Source organism: Suncus etruscus, chromosome 16, assembly GCF_024139225.1.
Source record: "Suncus etruscus isolate mSunEtr1 chromosome 16, mSunEtr1.pri.cur, whole genome shotgun sequence".
In the NCBI taxonomy this organism is placed as follows: Eukaryota; Metazoa; Chordata; class Mammalia; order Eulipotyphla; family Soricidae; genus Suncus; species Suncus etruscus.
The window spans coordinates 40,874,694-40,894,678 of NC_064863.1; the positions used below are offsets into that span (position 1 = coordinate 40,874,694).

Below are 19,985 nucleotides of genomic sequence, written 5' to 3' on the forward strand. Positions count from 1 at the left end.
AGTAAATGCTTCATTCATGTATAAAATGCCCCTGTATATAAAAGTTTATTTTCTTATTTCCCTCATTTTCTATCCAAAATTCAATAAATTCCCACTAGTACACACTTAACTATTTAACCTCAAACTTTAACCCTCTGGGGCTGGAGTGTTAGCACAGTGGTAGAGCATTTCTTGCATGTGGTTGACCCAGGATGGACATGGGTTCGATCCCCAGCATCCCATATAGTCCCAGAGCCAGGAGCAATTTCTGAGCACAGAGCCAGGACTAACCCTTGACTGCTGCTGGGTGTGACCAAAACAAACAAACAAACAAACAAATTTCAACTCTCAATATTGAAATGTACATATTTGCAGTAAATTCTTAGCTGTCTGTAAATAAAGTAACTGCAATGTAATTTGTAACTTGTCCTAAATTCAGATAAAGGCTGCTACACTGAGGAATCTAGGATAATAAGAATGTCTGTGTAAAATGCAGATAGGAAGGTACTGAACTTAAAATAAAATTAAGGCAAAACTGTGGGATTTTTATTTTGTTTTGTTTTCTGGGCAGTGGAGGTATTTGGGTCACAGTTGCAATGCTCAGAAGTTATTCTTGATTTTGTGTTTAGGAGTGACATCAGGCATTGCTCAGGAAACATATGCAAGGCCAGGGATTGAACTAGGGCCAGTTACATAGAAGGCAAGTGCCTTACCTCTTCTATTATTTCTCCATACCTCAAATATCTGTATTTAACAAGCTTACCAAGTGATCTGTACTCAGACTCATATTTGAGAATTACTACCCTAGAAGTTCTAGCTACTCGAGTGTCTTTATCCACTGAAACTCAAACTGTGACAAACAGAGATCAGGGATATCATTAAAAGTCTGAGCATCATTTCTTCAATCTAAAATTTCTCTACTTCTCCTTAAGGTAGTTCAGTCTCTGTTTTGAAAATGCTGAGAGATAAAGATGAGCTGCTACAAAAAAAAAATAGCAACGGCCATTCTGGGAGTAACCTTTTATTTGAGATCCTTGACAAACATGTAAATAAACACATGATCTCACAGCATGAATGCAATCAGAAAGAAAAAAAAATGATGAGAACTACCTTAGTAACAATCCGGACAAGAGGCTGCAGATGAAAGTAACCAGAGTAAAATATGGCAGAACTTAGTAGGTCAATTATATTCAACCAAAAGGCAGGAACAGAGACCTCAGGACATAAGGTAGGAAATAAGAAAGAGGTATTGTGGGGCCTTGTGGATTTATATGGTAAATGTGGCTTTTATTTTAGCTCTTGAAAAATATTTTAGAAAATAATAAATATAAGAAATAGGATATCCTATGCCTTTTAAAAAGATTATTTTGTCTGCTTTATGGAGAAAAAGACTATAGGACCGAATATCTGGAAAGAGATAGCTCAATAATTCAGCAAGAAATGATGGCAGAAAGAAAGTACTTGAAGCAGGATTAAAGAGGAGCCAGTAGAGTTTATACATACAGAGGCTGAAAGAAATTAGAAAACGAAAGGGAATTCGAAATAAGCATGACTAGCTGAGGAATATTCTAGAAAAATTATCCACCATTTCATTTTATCTTTTCTAGTTTCATTTCATGAAAAATATGCATTTGTCTAGATTTCTACAGGTTAGGTTCTTATCTTTTAACTGTTCTGGGAATAATATTAAGGTTTCTTCTAAGCATGATTTGGACAGGAAGGTGGCAATGTGGCTATGTGTCTCTGCTCTCTGCAAGAGCAGGCACCATTTCATTTGACAACCTCTGCAGGTTGACTGTGCTCCTGGAGGACAGCCCATTCCTGTGGCCAAAATCGCTTCACTTGGCTTTCTGCTCTGAGCTTTAGAACTACTCAGTAAATTTGACTCTATTTGAATTGGTGAGCATGAAGGAAATAACTTCTGTTTGCAAATAGATTGAGCCTAGAGGTATTTCTCAACAGGGTTTTAAAACTGCCACTGAAAACAAGATTATATTTTATTCCAATTACATTGCAATGAGTTCTGTTCTATTTCTATATTGAAAACATCCAGAACAGTTCAATTCTATGAACCTGCATCATTTTTTACAGCCCTCAGGCACTTCATGGAGATGGGAGGGGCCAGTGCAGAGAGAAAGGGAGGCTGGGTGAGATGAAAGGGATGGGTAAAAGAATAATCGCAAAGTAAAAAATGAATTTTTTCCAAAAATTTATACATAAGAAATAAAAATAATAATTACACTATTGTCATTTGAAGATCACCCTCATGATTTTTCCATGCCCTTTTTATTAATCAGAATTCTCCAGAGAAACAAAACAAATAGAAACAGATACATGATACATACAAAAAGGTACTAATTCTGAATAATTGTGAAGAATTGTCAGTTAGTATTCTGTAAGATGGCAAGTCTAAAATTTGTAGGGCAGGTTGAAAACCCAGGTGATACTAATATTGTTATCTTCTGTTCAAAATTTGTAGTGCATGCCAGAAACTCAAGGTATAATAAGACTGTATTATAGTCTTGAGACAGAATTTTTTCTCTTGGAAACTTCGGTATTTTATCTTAAAACGTCCAAGTGTTAGAATGAGATCCATCTACATCATCAAGTAGAATCTCCTTTACTACAACAACTTATAGAGCAAGAGAGATAGTACATCTGGTAAGGTGCTTGCCTAGTATGTAATTGACCCTGGTTCAATCTTCAGCACTACATGGCCCCCCAAGCACCACTGAGAGCAATCATGGAACAAAGAATTGGTAGTAGCCACCAAACACTGCCAGGTGTGACTTCCAACAACATAAGGAGGGTGAGGGAGTAAGGGGGGAATAGAAGGATAACAGAGAGGTTAAATGTTTTGCCTTGAAAGTGACGCAGCAGTTTCATCCCCAAAATCAAATATGGTTCCCAAACTGCCAGAAATGACCCCTGAATACTGACCACTGAGACAGGAAGTGACCCACCTCAAATTAAAAATGTATAAATATAACTTCTTATACTTGACTATAAGTGTTAATTATCACTCAAAAGTATTTTCACGGTAGTGTAGAGAAGATATTTTTTTACAATATAACTGGGAAAAATAGATTAGCCAATTAATCTCTCATGTCCCTTTATCACTTTTACAATTACTCACTAATTTAATGGATATTTATCAGTTCTAGAAAAACAAGTGAATAAGATAAAGTGCCCATTTATCTGGGGCAATGTTGTAATAACACACCAGGAGAGGATAAAGTTGGATAACAAAGAAAATCAGAAGTTTAGTTCTGAGTATTTTTGAGACTGCTAAGTATAATAATGACATGATTACCTTATTGGCTATCCTCTAGTAAGGTTCAGGATTAAATAAAGAAACATCAATTACTTTAAAGTTTTTTAACTCATAATGAAATATGAGCATGAATATAATAAGAAAAACATGCACCAAGTTAGTGTGCTGGTTATATTTTTCTGATACATAGAAGAATGCATTGAAAACAATGCATAGAAGAACTGGGTGTAGCTCAAGAATAGAGCACTTACTTTGTATGTGTGAACCCTGAACTTAATATCTGGCATGTATGCAGAAACAGAATATAATGTACCTTACTAAAATCTAATGTTGGTGCAGGTTATTGACTGCTTCCCTCCACAGAATGTAAATATTAGGAATTTGAGGGGCAGTTTGGTGTACTTTACCTGCCAGAGGACTATATTAGATCCAGGGCACTGCATAGTGACCCCAGTGCCACCAGAGAGACAAGCCAAGAATCTTCAAATAACTTCTGAATACTGTATTCCAAAAATAAAAATAGAATAAGTACCCAAGACTCAAGAACCTGTGTATTGTTCACTAGCCTCTTTTCAAAAGTGTTGTGTTCTCAGAATTTAAAAACAGAGATTGTGTGGTTGACAACTACTGCACTTGTAGGAAAAAAAGAAGTTCACCAGCCAGAACAAGAATTTCCCTCCACCTCTCAGGTCTTCATGCAATGAAATTCCAGACAGTCCCCACTGATTTGCCTGTGATAGTAAGCTTCAAGGCCACTATCATGGCCTTCAAAAACATATGGCAAAGTAAAAGGAGACACAGAGAAGGAAAACCTCATGGTAGCAAACCAGAAAACTTCAAAAAGTGAATGAGAAAAAGATCTAATAACATGAGGTTAAAAGAGGTTACATTTGTCCAGTCAGATATTTAGAGTTAATCAAAACCAATTCAGAACCTATGAACCAGTCTCAGGGTTTGTATAGGTGAGCATAAAATTGCAGGATTGTTGAAATGTGTCATTTGTAAAATATGCAAGGATGTCTATTCTATTACTTATAGATACCATCTTAGTGGGAAGTACATGAAGCACTGTGGACATATGACAAGTATTTATCAAATAAACACATGAGAAATTTAATAATAATAATTTAATAACACCAATAACTAATTTTTAACAATTAATCATTAATTATCATTATCTTTTTAATTATATTAATTAATTAAATTATGTGAAGAATATTATTATTATAATTATTAGTTAATGATAATTTAATGACATTTTATTGTGTTCAAGGTCTATTTAAAATATTTGTAGCATGTAAAATAGTTATGAAGTGGAATAAGGGTAAAATGCTACCAATTTCTTGAAGCTTCTGCAGTAAACCCATATTCTCTGCTCCCCTTTATTAGTATCTAATAAATAGATCCTGCATTTTTGTAATTGAACTTAAAGGGAAGGTTTGGGGTTTATAGCCCTTTCTGAAGCCTTAATAATAATTATTTGTTGTGATTTTGTTGTTGTTTTGGTTTTGGGGTCATACCCAGCGGCGCTCAGAAGTTATCCTGGCTCTGTGCTCAAAAATTGCTCCTGGCAGGCACAGGGGATACCAGGAATCAAACCTGGATTAGTCCTGGGTTGGCAACGTGCAAGGCAAAGGCCCTACTGCTGTGTTATCTATCCAGCCCCAATTGTATTTATTTTTACTAAACTCAAATCCAATATTTTGCAGTGTTGAGAGATAGAAATGATGATCTCCTGGGCTCAAACTCCACTTAGAAAGTTTTCTTAGTCTTAGTCTTCTTGCCTTTGAAATCCAGTGTGTTGACATTTTATTTTGCTTCGTTTATGTCTACTTCAAGGTTCGAAAATCTTTTATGTAGAGGATTGGAGAAATAATAAGGCATTAAAGGCACATACCTTGCTCATAGTCAACTTGAGTTCAATCCCTAATACCTATATATGGTCCCCTCAGACACTCTGGAGTGATCTCTAAGCACAGACACAAGAGTAAGCACTGAGCCCAATTTGATATGGCACAAATTTCTCCCCACAAAAATTATTTGATGTTAAGATTATATTAAACTCAGATGTTATTTCCCAGTTAGCAGACAGTGTTAGACAACTCCAGATGTAGCTGCTTACTACTTCTAAAAATGTGTGTGTGAGCGCGCATGTGTGTGCTAGGGGTGTATGAGTGGTATGAAGCAGTCACATTTCCATGAGCATTAATTCTGGAAATCTGTGTCAGCTATAAATATACAGAAATGTTCTTACATATTGAAAAAGGGGAAACCACACCTCTTACAAAGGGCAGAAATTAGAGCATCAAGTTGCTGATACTGGCAGTAATGTAGTTACCACATACCTCTCCTTATGAAATCAAAGCTAAGAGGTTGAAAAATGAAATATCAGACCTCAGAACAAATTTGTTGACTGTGCTATCACACAACACACACACACAGACACACACATTACAACTCATATCATTATAACAGACCAGCTGAAGCTACAATTCTAGGAGACCAAATTGTTGGAAGACTTTACACAAGTTTGTTAAAAATCCAGTAAATTTTAACTATATTTGATTTTGCACCAAAGTTAACCAAAATAGCTAAATAAAGATGTACTTTATTTGCCATGACTTCTGCTTAATGAGGAGTGTCTATATGCATCACTGGCTTCTTCTGAATTCCAGTAACTTGTTTACTGATATTGAGATTTCATTATAATGTAACTTAATGGTGCATATAGTACAGATAAAGTGTTTCTGATTTACAAGTAGTTTTTCACATGCTGTATCCTCATACTGGAATAGTCTGCAATCAAAGATCAATGAAAACTGGAAATAAACCTTCATGATTACCTAGTGAATACTTACTGTTTATAAATTAGTATTATAAAATATTGTTTACAAATCCTATATGTATGATAATCAAAGGTTATCCAAATAGTTAATAACAAAACCAGGAAGAAATAATTTCCAGTTTTCAATCTTCTGCTCTGCCCTCTCACCATTCTTTAAGGCTCATTTTAAGTTTGTTTGTTTGTTTTTTTTTTTTTTTGGTTTTAGGGTCACACCCGGCTGCGCTCAGGGGTTACTCCTAGTTCTATGCTCAGAAATCGCCCCTGGCAGGCACAGGGGACTATATGGGATGCCGGGATTCGAACCACCGTCCTTCTGCATGAAAGGCAAATGCCTTACCTCCATGCTATCTCTCCGGCCCCTAAGCTTCTTCTTCTTATAGAACTCTTTATGACACCCAAAATTTTTTTTATGGTCCCTATTTGTAGTCAATATTCAAATGTTTTAAAATCCTGAGTTGTTCTCACAGTATAATGTTTTACTCTTGTATTTATGAAAGTTGCCTTAAGAGCAATAACACAGTGGTAGGACACTGGCCTTGCATGCAGCTGACCCAGGATGAACCTGCGTTCAATCTGAGAGTCCCATATGGTCTCCCAAGCCAGGATATAGCCAGGAGTAACCTCTGAGCATCACTGGGTGTGAAAAAAAAAGAACAAAAATTTATATTTTATTATTTTATTATTCTCCTGAATCTCACAGAGTACCAAAAAAAAGCAAACAAACAAATAACAATAAAACTTGTATGGACTTCCTGAATGTCTAATGTACCTGTCCTTTCTAAGGAATTTACCTCTTTGTTCCTCATGTCTATTTCTTACCCTCTTTAGTAGAAACATAAATTTTCCTTTGTGTGACCTTTTAAACCATAGGGTTCTACTACAGATATATGTGAATAGATGGATAGAAAGAGATAAGAAAAAAGTTAGAAGATTATCTGTTACAGGTCAGAGATCACATGTACCATACATGTACAATGTCATCTCCAATAACCTTCCCTATTACACAGCCTCAAGTAGATAAATTCCATAGTCTTATATGTCCCCATAACTTAGAGATACTCTAACTTCAAGAACAATGTGTGGAAAATTCCCATTTATAAAGATAGCCTGATATTTTTTTCATATTTTCAACTTCCTCACACATTTCCAGAACATATATTTTTCTTAACTCTTTTTTCTACTGGGTTTTCTCCCAATTTCATTTGATAGCTGATACTGATTCGACATGCTCTCCTGATTTAATGTGCTTTATTCTTTACTTTGACCTGAAAACTTTGGAAAAAGGAGTTTCCATTCAAACCCCCTTCACTTGACTACTATGTAAATGTGTAATCTTTTGCTATTTAGGTTTTGTGATAACTTTTATTCTAGAAGCCTAATAACCTTACAGATGAATTTATTAATTTTATATATCAGTCTATTCAAATTTATGGATGGTTTATTATAGCAAATTAATCTTCTACAAGTTAGAAGACCAAGATCAGAGTACTGTCATGATTAGTTGAGGGATCTCATGTAGGTCAGAGACTACTGTTTCTATCTCCTTATATTGTAATGAACTAGGAACCTCCATGATATCTCATTATAAGATTAATAGTTACTTTCATTAGGGCTCTACCCTCAATAGCTAACTCCCAAAGACTCCAACTCTAGATGCTATCACCTTGGACATTCCATAAATTGAGAGAGATAAAAGATATAAACATTCAGAAAATTCAGACCACCATAATTTTCTATTTTCTTATTTGCATATTTGTGAATACTATTGAAAACTCTCCGTTTGATACCCTCTTTTCTCCTTCGTTTATTCATCATTATACTCTCTTGATTCTTTCTACCCTCTAGTTTATAATATCTCTTTGCTAACTCTAGCTCTAACTCTCATATTTTATTCTGATCTACTATTATCACCATTTCCAGCACTTGTACTGGGATACCTAATGATATAATATTATGAATTCAACCAGTTCCAAAGGTTGCCTTTATCCATACAGACTCCACCCACTCATTTGTGCTGATACCATAATTCTCTTAGCCTAATTTGTTAAATATTTTAAATCACTACTCCTATCTAATTCTAAATGTAATTAATGCACTTCATTTTCTTGAATTAATTATTCTAAAATATCTAATCCCTCCTTTCTTTTATACCACCACTACCCTCATTTTTTCTCTTTTTTAAATTTTTATTAAATCCAATGTGAATTACAAGTCTTTCACAGTTGTATTTCAGGTATATAGTTATAGTGAGTTAAGGTCATTCCCACCACCATTGTTGACCTTGCTCCACCATAGTTCCCAGCATATACCCCACACCTCCACCCTTTGCCCCCTGGACTGCTAGTGTAACAGGTTTATTTTTTGTTTAGCTTGTTGTAGTTTGGGTCTCTTGATTCTATTTTCACCTTCTCAATTCTCCTTAGCCCTTTTAATGAATCCACTTAGCTTCAAAATTCTTGATTCTATTGGTTTGACTATTTAGATCTAACCATTTTTATTTCCACTCAATGCTCCTGAAATTGTTTTGCCCCTGGGTCCCATTACTTTATTTTTATTTTCTCAATTTGTAGGAGGACATATAAAAAAGGGGGGCAGATGTGGCTTTTTTTTTCTATAGGCACAGTAAACATTGGGGAAATTAGAAAGGAAATTTCCTTGGCCTAAGTTACAGAGTGTCTCTACCCTTGAAGCAAACTGTCATGAAATTGACTACAGACTCCGGGCATGTTAATTTCCAAACCCCAAGGTCTTTCTTTATGGCCCCAGGAAAATTTCTGCTTGGTTGCTGTTGTCACAGTCAATCTTCTGTAATTAGATATCTTGGTTTTTTAGACCCTCATTTTTTTATTCCCAACCACTTCACTAGCTATAGTTGGTGTCAAAGAGAAGACAAAAATGTTATCTTAATAAATTAATAAATTAAAGCTCTATAAGTAGGCCTCTGTTATACCATCTATATAGCTTATTAGCATAGATTATTTCTGGTAGTAACCCTAATTTTGTGTTTTCTCAGTTTTGTTCTAAGTAGCAGAGAGTGATAAACAGTTTCTCCTAAAACTGCATGGTATAAAATTACCTCAGCTTGAAATAATCCACAACTGAAAGTGGCATGTCATGGCAAGCCCATTCTGAACATCTTGTATGGAAAGCAGGAAATACCTTACTCTCAGCATTATGTAGAGGACTGTTCTTCTCTAAGAAGTTAGAATTTAACTCTAAAAATTAGTAATAATCCAATGTATAACTGTTAAATAATAAATGAATAGCAAGAACTAGAGATTTCTATCTATCAGAAGACTTAGATACAAAACCAGACTCAAAAGCAGAGGTGTGTTTTGTTTGGCCTTAAGAGAGAGCATAGAAAAGTGAGTGCAAAAATACAGAGAATACTCTTCAGGCTACTTTCTCTTTTTTTAATTATTAAATCACTATAAGATACAGAGTTGAAAAGTTGGCAATAGATTAGTTTCTATCATAAAGTGTTTCAACACCCATCCCTTCACCAATGTTCATTCCCACCACCAATTTCTCCAGTATTCTCCCATTGTCCTACTGCCACTCTCACCCAGCCTGTCCCTATGGTAGACACTTTTCGTCTTTCTCCCTCTTTCTCAAACTTTCCCTTTTATCCTTTTAGATACCTTGGTTTGCTAAACTATTACTGAAGAGGTAACGTGCATATTACTTTACTTCCTTTCAATTCATTTTAGATTTCTTTAAACGGGGAATATACATTAATATATGAAGGGAACTTAGATTTAAATTAAGTCTTAAAATAAGCATTATTAACATGAAAAAATAGGCTAAATAAATGAGACAAGGGGCCAGAGAGATAGCACAGCAGTAGGGCATTTGCCTTGCACACAGCCAATCCAAGACGAACAGTGGTTCGAATCCCAGCATCCCATATGGTCCTTCAAGTCTGCCAGAAGTGATTTCTGAGTACAGAGCCAAAAGTGGCCCCTGAGCACTGACAGGTATGACCAAAAAAAAAAAGAAATAATAAGTAAGACAATATGCCCAGTTAGTGCTTATAATTTGTTTAAACTATTCAGTAAGATTTAATAGTTATTAACATAGTTATTAATAACTCATAAACATAAAAGCCATTGAAAGTATCACACAAGAACATAGTGGATAACTCAGGCTAAAAGACTTTGCAGGAGTTGTGGATAAGAAAGACTCTGCTGGGCCCCGTAAGCTCGGCAGACATTTTGGGGCTTCCCTGGGCTTGCTTCAACCTGGGAACTTTGATCTTCTCTGGCATTCATCCCCTGACAACTTGCCTCGGCTGAGGTGAGTTTCCAGGCGGAGTTGTGGATAAAGCTGACTGCTGGGCCCCTTAGGCTCGGCAGACATTTTGGGGCCTCCCCCAGCTTGCTTCAACCTGGGAACTTTGATCTTCTCTGGCATTCATCCCCTGATGGCTTGCCTCGGCTGAGGTGAGTCTTTCCTGGCCGGAGTTGCAGATAAAGCTGACTCTGCTGGCCCCCTTAAGCCCACCTATAAAGGGTAGAAGCAGAGGAGCAAGGCCGCGCACTCCACCTAGCCAATGAGTACCACCACAACACGTAGAAAAACTGACAGCATATGTGTGACAATGGGGAAACTACGCAGACCAACTTCAGCCATAGAGAATGAAGATGGAAACTCTGATGACCCAACAATGGCCAACCACCTAAGCAGTCATTCAGAAATGGAGTTTAGAGAAGAAATATGGAGATTGCTCAGAGAACTCAAAGAAAGTATAAATCAGAACACTAATAAAAATCAAGAGAATATGAAGATAAAAATCAGAAAACTCCAAACTGAAATATCAGGTCAAATAACAGGTCTGAAAAACTCAGTAGACGAATTGAAGAACATAATGGATGAGCTTTCCAACAGGTTAAAAGCAGCTGAGGATAGAATTAGTGCTTTGTAAGATGAGATGCATAAAAACATTACACGGCAGAAGAGATTGGAAAAAAGCCTTAAATCAAAGGATCAGACAATGGAAAAGTTCTTCAAAGAATATGAGCAGATGAAAATAGAAGTCTTTGATAAGCTCAACAGAAACAACTTTAAAATCATTGGAGTCCCAGAGACCCAAGAAGAAAATCTCCAGAAAGAACATCATCACAGAGAAACTACCAGAACTAAAGGAAACATGTCACCAAATCCTGCATGCCTGAAGAGTACCAGCAAAAAAAGACTCCAGGAGAAATATCCCAAGACACATTCTAGTCACCATGATGATACCCACAGATAGAGATAGAATACTGCAAGCAGCAAGATCGAAAAGGGAAATTACATTCCAGAGAGCATCCTTAAAATTTACAGCAGACCTGTCACCAGAAACACTCAAGGCCAGAAAGCAGTGGTGGAAGATAGTGGCAAAACTCAATGAAATAAATGCTTCACCAAGAATACTGCACCCAGCAAAACTCAATTTCAGGTTTGAAGGATGTATACATGGCTTCACAGATAAACAACAGCTCAAAAACTTTGCAGACTCAAAACCAGCCTTAAAAGAAAAACTGAAAGATCTATTCTAAAGACAAGACAGAAAAAAAAACACCAAACTTCTACACAAAGATGGCAATAAATCCCATGACAATTATTTTTCTCAATGTCAATGGACTAAATGCACCCAATAAGAGACACAGAGTGGTGAAATGGATCAAAACACTCAATCCAACCTTCTGCTGCATACAAGAAACACACCTGAATAGTCAGAATAAACATAGACTCAAAATCAAAGGCTGGAGGAAAATCATTCAAGCAAACAACACCCTTAAAAAAGCGGGGGTGGCCATACTAATATCAGATGACACAAACTTTATACTCAGAAAAAGTTGTAAGGGACAAAGATGGATATTATGTACTAATAAAGGGATTTGTACAGCAGGAAGAAATCACTCTGCTAAACAAATAGACACCCAATGAGGGATCAGCAAAGCATTTAATATAATTGTTGACAAATCTGAAGAAGGATATCAATAATAACACAATAATTGTGGGAGACCTCAACACAGGCTTGTCAACACTTGATAGGTCAACCAAATGGAAACCCAACAAAAATATACTAGACCTGAAAAGAGAAATGGAAGAAAGAGGCCTAGTAGATATATATAGGACACTCCATCCTCAGAAACCTGGATACACATTCTTTTCCAATGTACATAGGTCATTCTCCAGGATAGACCACGTGCTGGCACATAAAACATACCTCCATAAAATCAAAAAGATAGAAATTTTGCAGGCTACCTTTGCTGACCACAAGGCTCTGAAGTTAGATGTGAACTACAAAGGGACACAGAAGAAAAACTTTAACACCTGGAAGTTAAACAGCCTCATACTGAATAACCAGTGGGTCCAAGATGAAATCAAGGAGGAAATCAAAAGGTTCCTGGAAACAAATGACAATAAAGACACAAACTATCAGAACTTATGGGACACAGCAAAAGCAGTACTGAGAGGAAAATTTATAGCTTTGCAAGCACACATCAGGAAAGAAGAAGGAGCTTACCTGAGTAGCTTAATGACACAGCTAATAGAACTAGAAAGTGCTCAACAAAAGGACCCAAAAATAGGGAGACAGAAGGAAATAACTAAGCTGAGAGCAGAAATCAATGAAGTGGAAACCCAAAAAACAATCCGAAAGATCAACGAAAGCAGAAGTTGGTTCTTTGAAAAAATAAACAAGATTGATAGACCATTGGCAAAACTCACAAAGCAAAAGAGAGAGAGAAACTTGATAACGTGTATTAGAACTGAAAAGGGGGAGATCACTACAGATACTGCAGAGATTCAAAGGGTATTCAGAGAATACTTTGAGAAATTCTAGCCACTAAATATGAGAACCTGGACGAAATGGATAAATTTTTGAACTCAAATAACCTTCCATGGTTGAATAAAAAAGATGTAACATATCTAAACACCCCCATCACTATTGAGAAAATTAAAACTGTAATCAAAAATTTGCCCAAAAACAAAAGCCCAGGCCCTGATGGATTCACAAATGAATTCTTTCAAACCTTTCAAGAGGAACTACTACCAATCCTGGCGGGCTCTTTTATGAAGCCAACATCACCTTAATACCAAAACCTGATAGAGATGCTGCCAAAAAAAGAAAATTACAGACCAATATCCCTGATGAACACAGATGCAAAGATCCTCAACAAAATCCTGGCGAACAGGATCCAGTGCCTCATCAAGAAGATCATTCACTTTGATCAAGTAGGTTTCATCCCAGGAATGCAAGGCTGGTTTAACATCCATAAATCTATCAACATAATACACAACATAAACAAGAAAAATAAAAATCACATGATCATATCAATAGACGCAGAAAAAGCATTTGATAAGGTTCAACACCCATTCTTAATGAAAACTCTCAGCAAGATAGGAATAAAAGGAACCTTTCTCAATATAGTTAAAGCCATCTACCAGAAGCCAGTGTCAAATACTATCCTCAATGGAGATAAACTAAAATCCTTCTTTCTAAATTCTGATACAAGACAAGGCTGTCCTCTCTCACCACTCCTATTCAACATAGTACTGGAATTACTTGCTATAGCGATTAGGAAAGAAAAAGATATCAAGGGAATATAGATAGAAAAGGATAGAAAAGGAAGAAGTCAAGCTCTCACTGTTTGCAGATGACATGATACTCTACTTAGAAAACCCTAAAGACTCTACCAAAAGCTTTTAGAAATAAAAGATTCATATAGCAAAGTGGCAGGCTACAAAATTAACACACAAAAATCAATGGTCTTTTTATACACTAATAATGATAGGGAAGAAATGGACATTAAGAGAACAATCCCATTCACATTAGTGCCACACAAACTTAAATATGTTGGAGTCAACCTGACTAAAGATGTGAAGGATCTATACAAAGAAAACTACAAAACACTGCTCCAAGAAAAAAGAGAGGACACGTGGAAATGGAAACACATACCTTGCTCATGGATTGGCAGGATCAACATCATTAAAATGGCAATACTTCCAAAAGCATTGTACAGATTTAATGCGATTTCTCTGAAGATACCCATGACATTCTTCAAAGAAGTGGATCAAATACTCTGAAATTCATCTGGAACAATAAACAACCTCGAATAGCTAAAACACTCCTTGAAAAAAGGAACATGGAAGGCTTTACTTTCCCCAGTTTTAAGCTGTATTACAAAGCAATAGTTATAAAAACAGCATAGTATTGGAATAAAGACAGAACCTCAGATCAGTGGAATAGGCTTGAGTACTCAGAGAAGGTTTCTCAGACATATAACCACCTCGTTTTTGATAAAGGAGCAAGAAATCCTAAATGGAGCAAGGAAAGCCTATTCAACTAGTGGTGTTGGCACAACTGGTTAGCCACTTGCAAAAAAGCGAACTCAGACCCCCAGCTAACACCATGTACAAAGGTAAAATCCAAATGGATTAAAGACCTTGATATCAGATCTGAAACTATAAGGTATATAGAACAACATGTAGGTGAAACACTCCAGGACATTGAGACTAAAGGCATCTTTAAGGAGGAGACAGCACTTTCCAAACAAGTGGAAGCAGAGATAAACAGATGGGACTATATTAAGCTGAGAAGCTTCTGCATTTCAAAGGAAATAGTGCCCAGAATACAAAGGCCACCCACTGAGTGGGAGAAATTATTCACTCAATACTCATCAGATAAAGGGCTAATATCTAAAATTTACAAGGTACTGACAGAACTATACAAGAAAAAAACAACTAACCCCATCAAAAATGGGAAGAAGAAATGAACAGACACTTTGAAAAATAAAGGCAAATGGCCAAAAGGCACATGAAAAGATGCTCAACATCACTAATCGTCAGGGAGATGCAAATCAACACTACTATGAGGTACCACGTCAAGCCACTGAGATTGGCACACATCACAAAAAAGGAAAACAAGCAGTGCTGGCGGGGATGTGGAGAGAAAGGAACTCTTTTTCATTGCTGGTGGGAATGCCGTCTAGTACAAACTTTATGGAAAGCGATATGGATATTCCTTCACAAACTGGAAATTGAGCTACCATACAATCCAGCTATACCACTCCTAGGAATATACCCTAGGAACACAAAAATACAATACAAAAACCCCTTCTTTACACCTATATTCACTGCAGCACTATTTACCATAGCAAGACTCTGGAAACAACCAAGATGCCCTTCAACAGATGAGTGGCTAAAGAAACTGTGGTATATATACACAATGGAATACTATGCAGCCGTCAGGAGAGATGAAGTCATGAAATTTTCCTATACATGGATGTACATGGAATCTATTATGCTGAGTGAAGTAAGTCAGAGGGAGAGAGAAAGATGCAGAATGGTTTCACTCATCTATGGGCTTTAAGAAAAATGAAGGCATTTTTAACAGTATCTCAGAGACAAGAGAGATGAGGGCTGGTAGGGGCAGCTCATGACATGAAGTTCATCACATAGAGTGATGAGTACAGTTGGAGAGATGGCTACACTGAAAACTATCATAACAATGTGAATGAAGTAGAAAGCCTGTTTTGAGTACAGGTGTGGGGGGGTAGGGAGGAGGGAGATCTGGGATTGGTGGTGGGAATGTTACACTGGTGAAGGGGGTGTTCTTTACATGACTGTAATCATACAACTATAATCATGTTTGTAATCACGGTGTTTAAATAAAGATAATTATAAAAAAAAGACTTTGCAGATGGAAGCCATGAAGATGGAAATGGAGGGAGAGAAAGGCAAATTCAGTCACCACTTCTCACTCCAGCTAACTGTTATCACTAACTATACTGCAAGATGTAATGTATGCCAACATCTATGAAATGAATTCTTTTCTGTAGAAGCAAATGTGAACATTATATTAGATATGGTCTAGATAGTAGTCTCAGGCCTGGTATTTACCAGTAGAGTAAACTTGAAGCAGTTTGTTGTGGTGGAGTATATTAAACATAGGTATCTATGAAATGCCAACCATAATGCTAGGTGCATGGTGATTGCATGATAAATCATAATTATCTCTTCTGTGATATCTTACCATCATAGGTCACCTTCTGTACTATTCTTTCTTTTTTCTCATATTTGTGTTTGCCTCTTCCTATACTTTTCTCTATGTTTTCATCATTATCTTTTATACTTTATTTACCTGCTTCTCTCATCTATGACTTTCAATGAGAGTTCACCATGGATAATCTTAGTGCAAAGCTATTTATTACAAAGCACTTACTGTATATCAGGTACTACTGACACTCAATCTAAATACAGATGCCTGTGCAGCCCTTGGAAATACTTTATACTCATTTGCATGAATGAGCCCCATTGCCTCCAGTGAAACATTTTGCAAAATACATCAGCTTGAAGTTAAGTAAAGCCACATTGAAGTTTAAATGCACTCACATTTTCTACAGTTTCAAAAGTAGATGAAAGAGCATAGCTGAAGAAAACATGAAGAATAACTGGGATTTATCGCTGGAGTGACAAAAAGACACATTTGTGCAAATAGAAGAGTCAAAGTGGAGCCACACAAACTTTCTAACCCAGAAAAGTGCTTCTGTTAGCACTTTTTCATTTTACTCCTGAGAAAATATTATGGATGTGCACCAAAACTTGGCTGAAAGATGTTCCTGTCTATCTAATGCTACAAAAGTAAAATAAGTCTTAATTTCTAACAATAAGTTAATTCCATGATGATTTATTCATATGTGCTATTAATAATGATATCACAGAAGAATATTTATTAAGTGGAAAGATGACAACTGACAATAGCAGATTGTAAAGCAAATTTTGCCAGATGAACTTGGATTTGTAAGTATATATGGAGAGAGAATAAGGGTGGAAGACTGAGCATGTTAAGAATAATGAACTCTAGGGTCTGGAGAGAGTACAATGATTATTGCGCTTTTCTTTTTACACAGTTAACCCAGGGTTCATTCTCCACACCCCAAATTGTCCGCAAACCCTACAAGGAGTAAGACCTGAACACAACATGTGTGACTTCAAAACTAATAATAAGTAATGAACTCCAAAAATAATATGATCTAAATTTTTTGGTTGTATTTTGTTTGGGGGACCATAACACCACTGCTTGAGGAGTACATTCCAAGACTACTAGGATATCACAGGGGGATCCATCTGGGCTCCAGTTCTTTGAGTCATCTCCCTTGCCAAGATTATCTGATTTTTTTTTTGTTTTGTTTTTTGGGCCACACCCGGCGGTGCTCAGGGGTTACTCCTGGCTCTCTGCTCAGAAATAGCTCCTGGCAGGCACGGGGGACCATATGGGGCGCCGGGATTCGAACCGATGACCTCCTGCATGAAAGGCAAACGCCTTATCTCCATGCTATCTCTCCGGCCCCAGATTATCTGATTTTTTAATGTTTTATTTTCTATGTGTTTCTGGTTTTAAATGTTACCATATACAACTAATATAACAAGAAATATTTCCATGACCTTGTTAATAAATATATACATACATATAAATTCAATAAATGATAGTTTATTAAGAACACATATAAATTTATGTTACTGTCCCTGTAGGTATCTGACTTTTTGTGTTTGTGTATAGATACACAATATTGTCCATATAGCATATATTCAAATACTGAATTAAGCTATTCACATGATATAAATGTATAAATACCTTATACTTAAATATATTTTATATATTTGTATGCTATATAAATTTATATAGAGAGAGCCGGAGTGGTGGTCCATAGCTGGCGCTATCCTAGGACGGACTGCGGTTCGATCCCCCAGCATCCCATATGGTCCCCCAAGGCATGAGCGATTTCTGAGCACATAGCCAGGAGTAACCCCTGAGTGTCACCAGATGTGGCCAAAAAAAATAATAGTAGTCATAATAAATTTATATATATATAAACCGTCACACATTTATACTAGTGCATCTTATTAAGCAGTGGTAGAGATAGATGATGGGTGACCTAGGATCTAAGATGACAGATAGATTGACAGGTAAGGCAGAGAGACAGATGACAGGTCATCATTAAGTCCAAGAGGCCGTCAGAGCCAGATGTCTAGCGACAGGGAATTTCCCGAGCCCCAAACTCAGATCCAGAGGATGAGTTAGAGATTAACAGAATCCACTGAACTTGCAGGATCTGTGCCTGAGCCTGTTTCTCTCCTCTGTTCCCCACTCTGGCAGGTCGATGCCCATGGCAACATCCTGCTGAGCACTCTGGAGATCCGGAACGAGACGAGCGGCTCCGAAGTGCTCACCGGTGTGAGCGACCCCAAGACCACCATGTACTCCTATGACAGTGCCAGCCTCCACTACCGCAAGCCCCTGAGTGGCCGCGAGGGCTATGGGCGCGGGCTAGACCGGCATGCTGCACACAACAAGGGCCGCATCCGCAGACGTGCATCGCAGCTCAAAGTCAAAATCCCCGACTTGACTGATGTGAATTCCATCGACAAGTGGTCCCGAATGTTTTTTCCCATCACATTTTCTCTTTTCAACGTCGTGTATTGGCTTTACTATGTGCACTAAGATCTGTCCTAATGGTCCCTTAAATGACTCCTTTACTCTTGACTTTGAAATCCCTGCAGGTCCCCCCGCAGCCCTCCTGCTGTGTCTTTTGAGGTAAGAAATTCAGCCATGCAATTTGTGTTAGGTTTTGCATATCGATTTTTATGACTGTACCATGTTTACTTCCCTCACAAAAGACAAATCTACTCCCCACCCACCCACCCAGTCTAATGTGGTCCAGGTTATCAGCTCTCTGGAGAGCTCTGTGAATTGCCATGTTTACAAACACACACGCATGCACACACACAAAGAGAGAAATTCGTTTGGTGGCTTTTTTAGTCGTCCTTCCTAGTTGTCGTGGATTGTAGTGACTTTATCAACAAGATCAAAAAACGAGGGCCTAGCTTTATGTGTGCACTGCTTCCAAGTGGGCTGGAGCAAAGTCAGGCCATGCCAAAACGAATTTTAAAAATCAGCACAGTTTTTAGAATTTCAGAAGAGAAAACAAAGCCATTGACACATTGTAATTTTCCAGGAAAATAAATAATTGAGTGGAACATAGATAGGGAAGAAAGACATCCCTCCCTCAAATCCTCCAAACGCCCTCTAGCAGTCCTCCACTCCACTGAAGGAGAGTGATGGTCCAAAAAGGTTAACCCTAAAGCTAACCCGGCAGTTCACTGTTCTGAAAAATGTCTCTTTAGAGTTGCAGGTAATTTTTAAATTGCCACTAGAATCTACCATCCAGAGTCGCTGAGAACATTTTTCATTTTTTTCTTAAGAATGAGATTGGGGGGGGGGGGCGGCAAGGTGGCGCTAGAGGCAAGGTGTCTGCCTTGCCAGCGCTAGCCAAGGAAGGACCGCGGTTTGATCCACCGGCATCCCATATGGTCCCCCAAGCCAGGGGCAATTCCTGAGCGCTTAGCCAGGAGTAACCCCTGAGCGTCAAACGGGTGTGGCCCGAAAAACAAAAAAAAAATGAGATTGGGGAGACTAGAGCTATAGCACAACTAGTAGGACGTTTGCCTTGTACATGGCTGACCTGGGATTGACCTGGTTTGATCCTCGGCATCTCATGTGGTCCCTCGACCCTACCAGGAGAGACTTCTGAGAACAGAGCCAGGAGTAACTCCTGAGGGCCACAGGGTGTGAACAAAGAAAAAAAAAAGATGAGTTTGAGAAGGAGGACTGATTTTTGGTTTGTTTGGTTTTTTTTTTTAATTCATGTCAAAAGAACAACCCTGATTTTAGGTCTTTAGCCTAAACTCTCTGTGAATGAAATCATGCTGTGTTCCCTCACCTCTGCTCCAGAGAGTCAAAGAGTATTGGGGGAGGAACGCTTCAAAAATGAGAATAGAGCTCTGTTTCTGCTCAAAAAAAATATTGCCTTTTCACAGGGAAGGCAAGATTTATGTGCT

The 19,985-nt window shown here is 37.5% G+C and overlaps 1 protein-coding gene across 1 annotated transcript in view; it reads left to right on the plus strand.

The window, feature by feature from the left end:
* Nucleotides 1–18,608, plus strand: part of GABRB1 (gamma-aminobutyric acid type A receptor subunit beta1) — a 473,522-nt gene extending 454,914 nt beyond the window's left edge. The window contains exon 9 of the mRNA XM_049790155.1: nt 18,244–18,608. Coding sequence (XP_049646112.1) covers nt 18,244–18,588 — 345 coding nt within the window. The 3' untranslated portion in view covers nt 18,589–18,608. The remainder of the gene's footprint in view (nt 1–18,243) is intronic.
* The last annotated feature ends 1,377 nt before the right edge of the window (nt 18,609–19,985 follow it).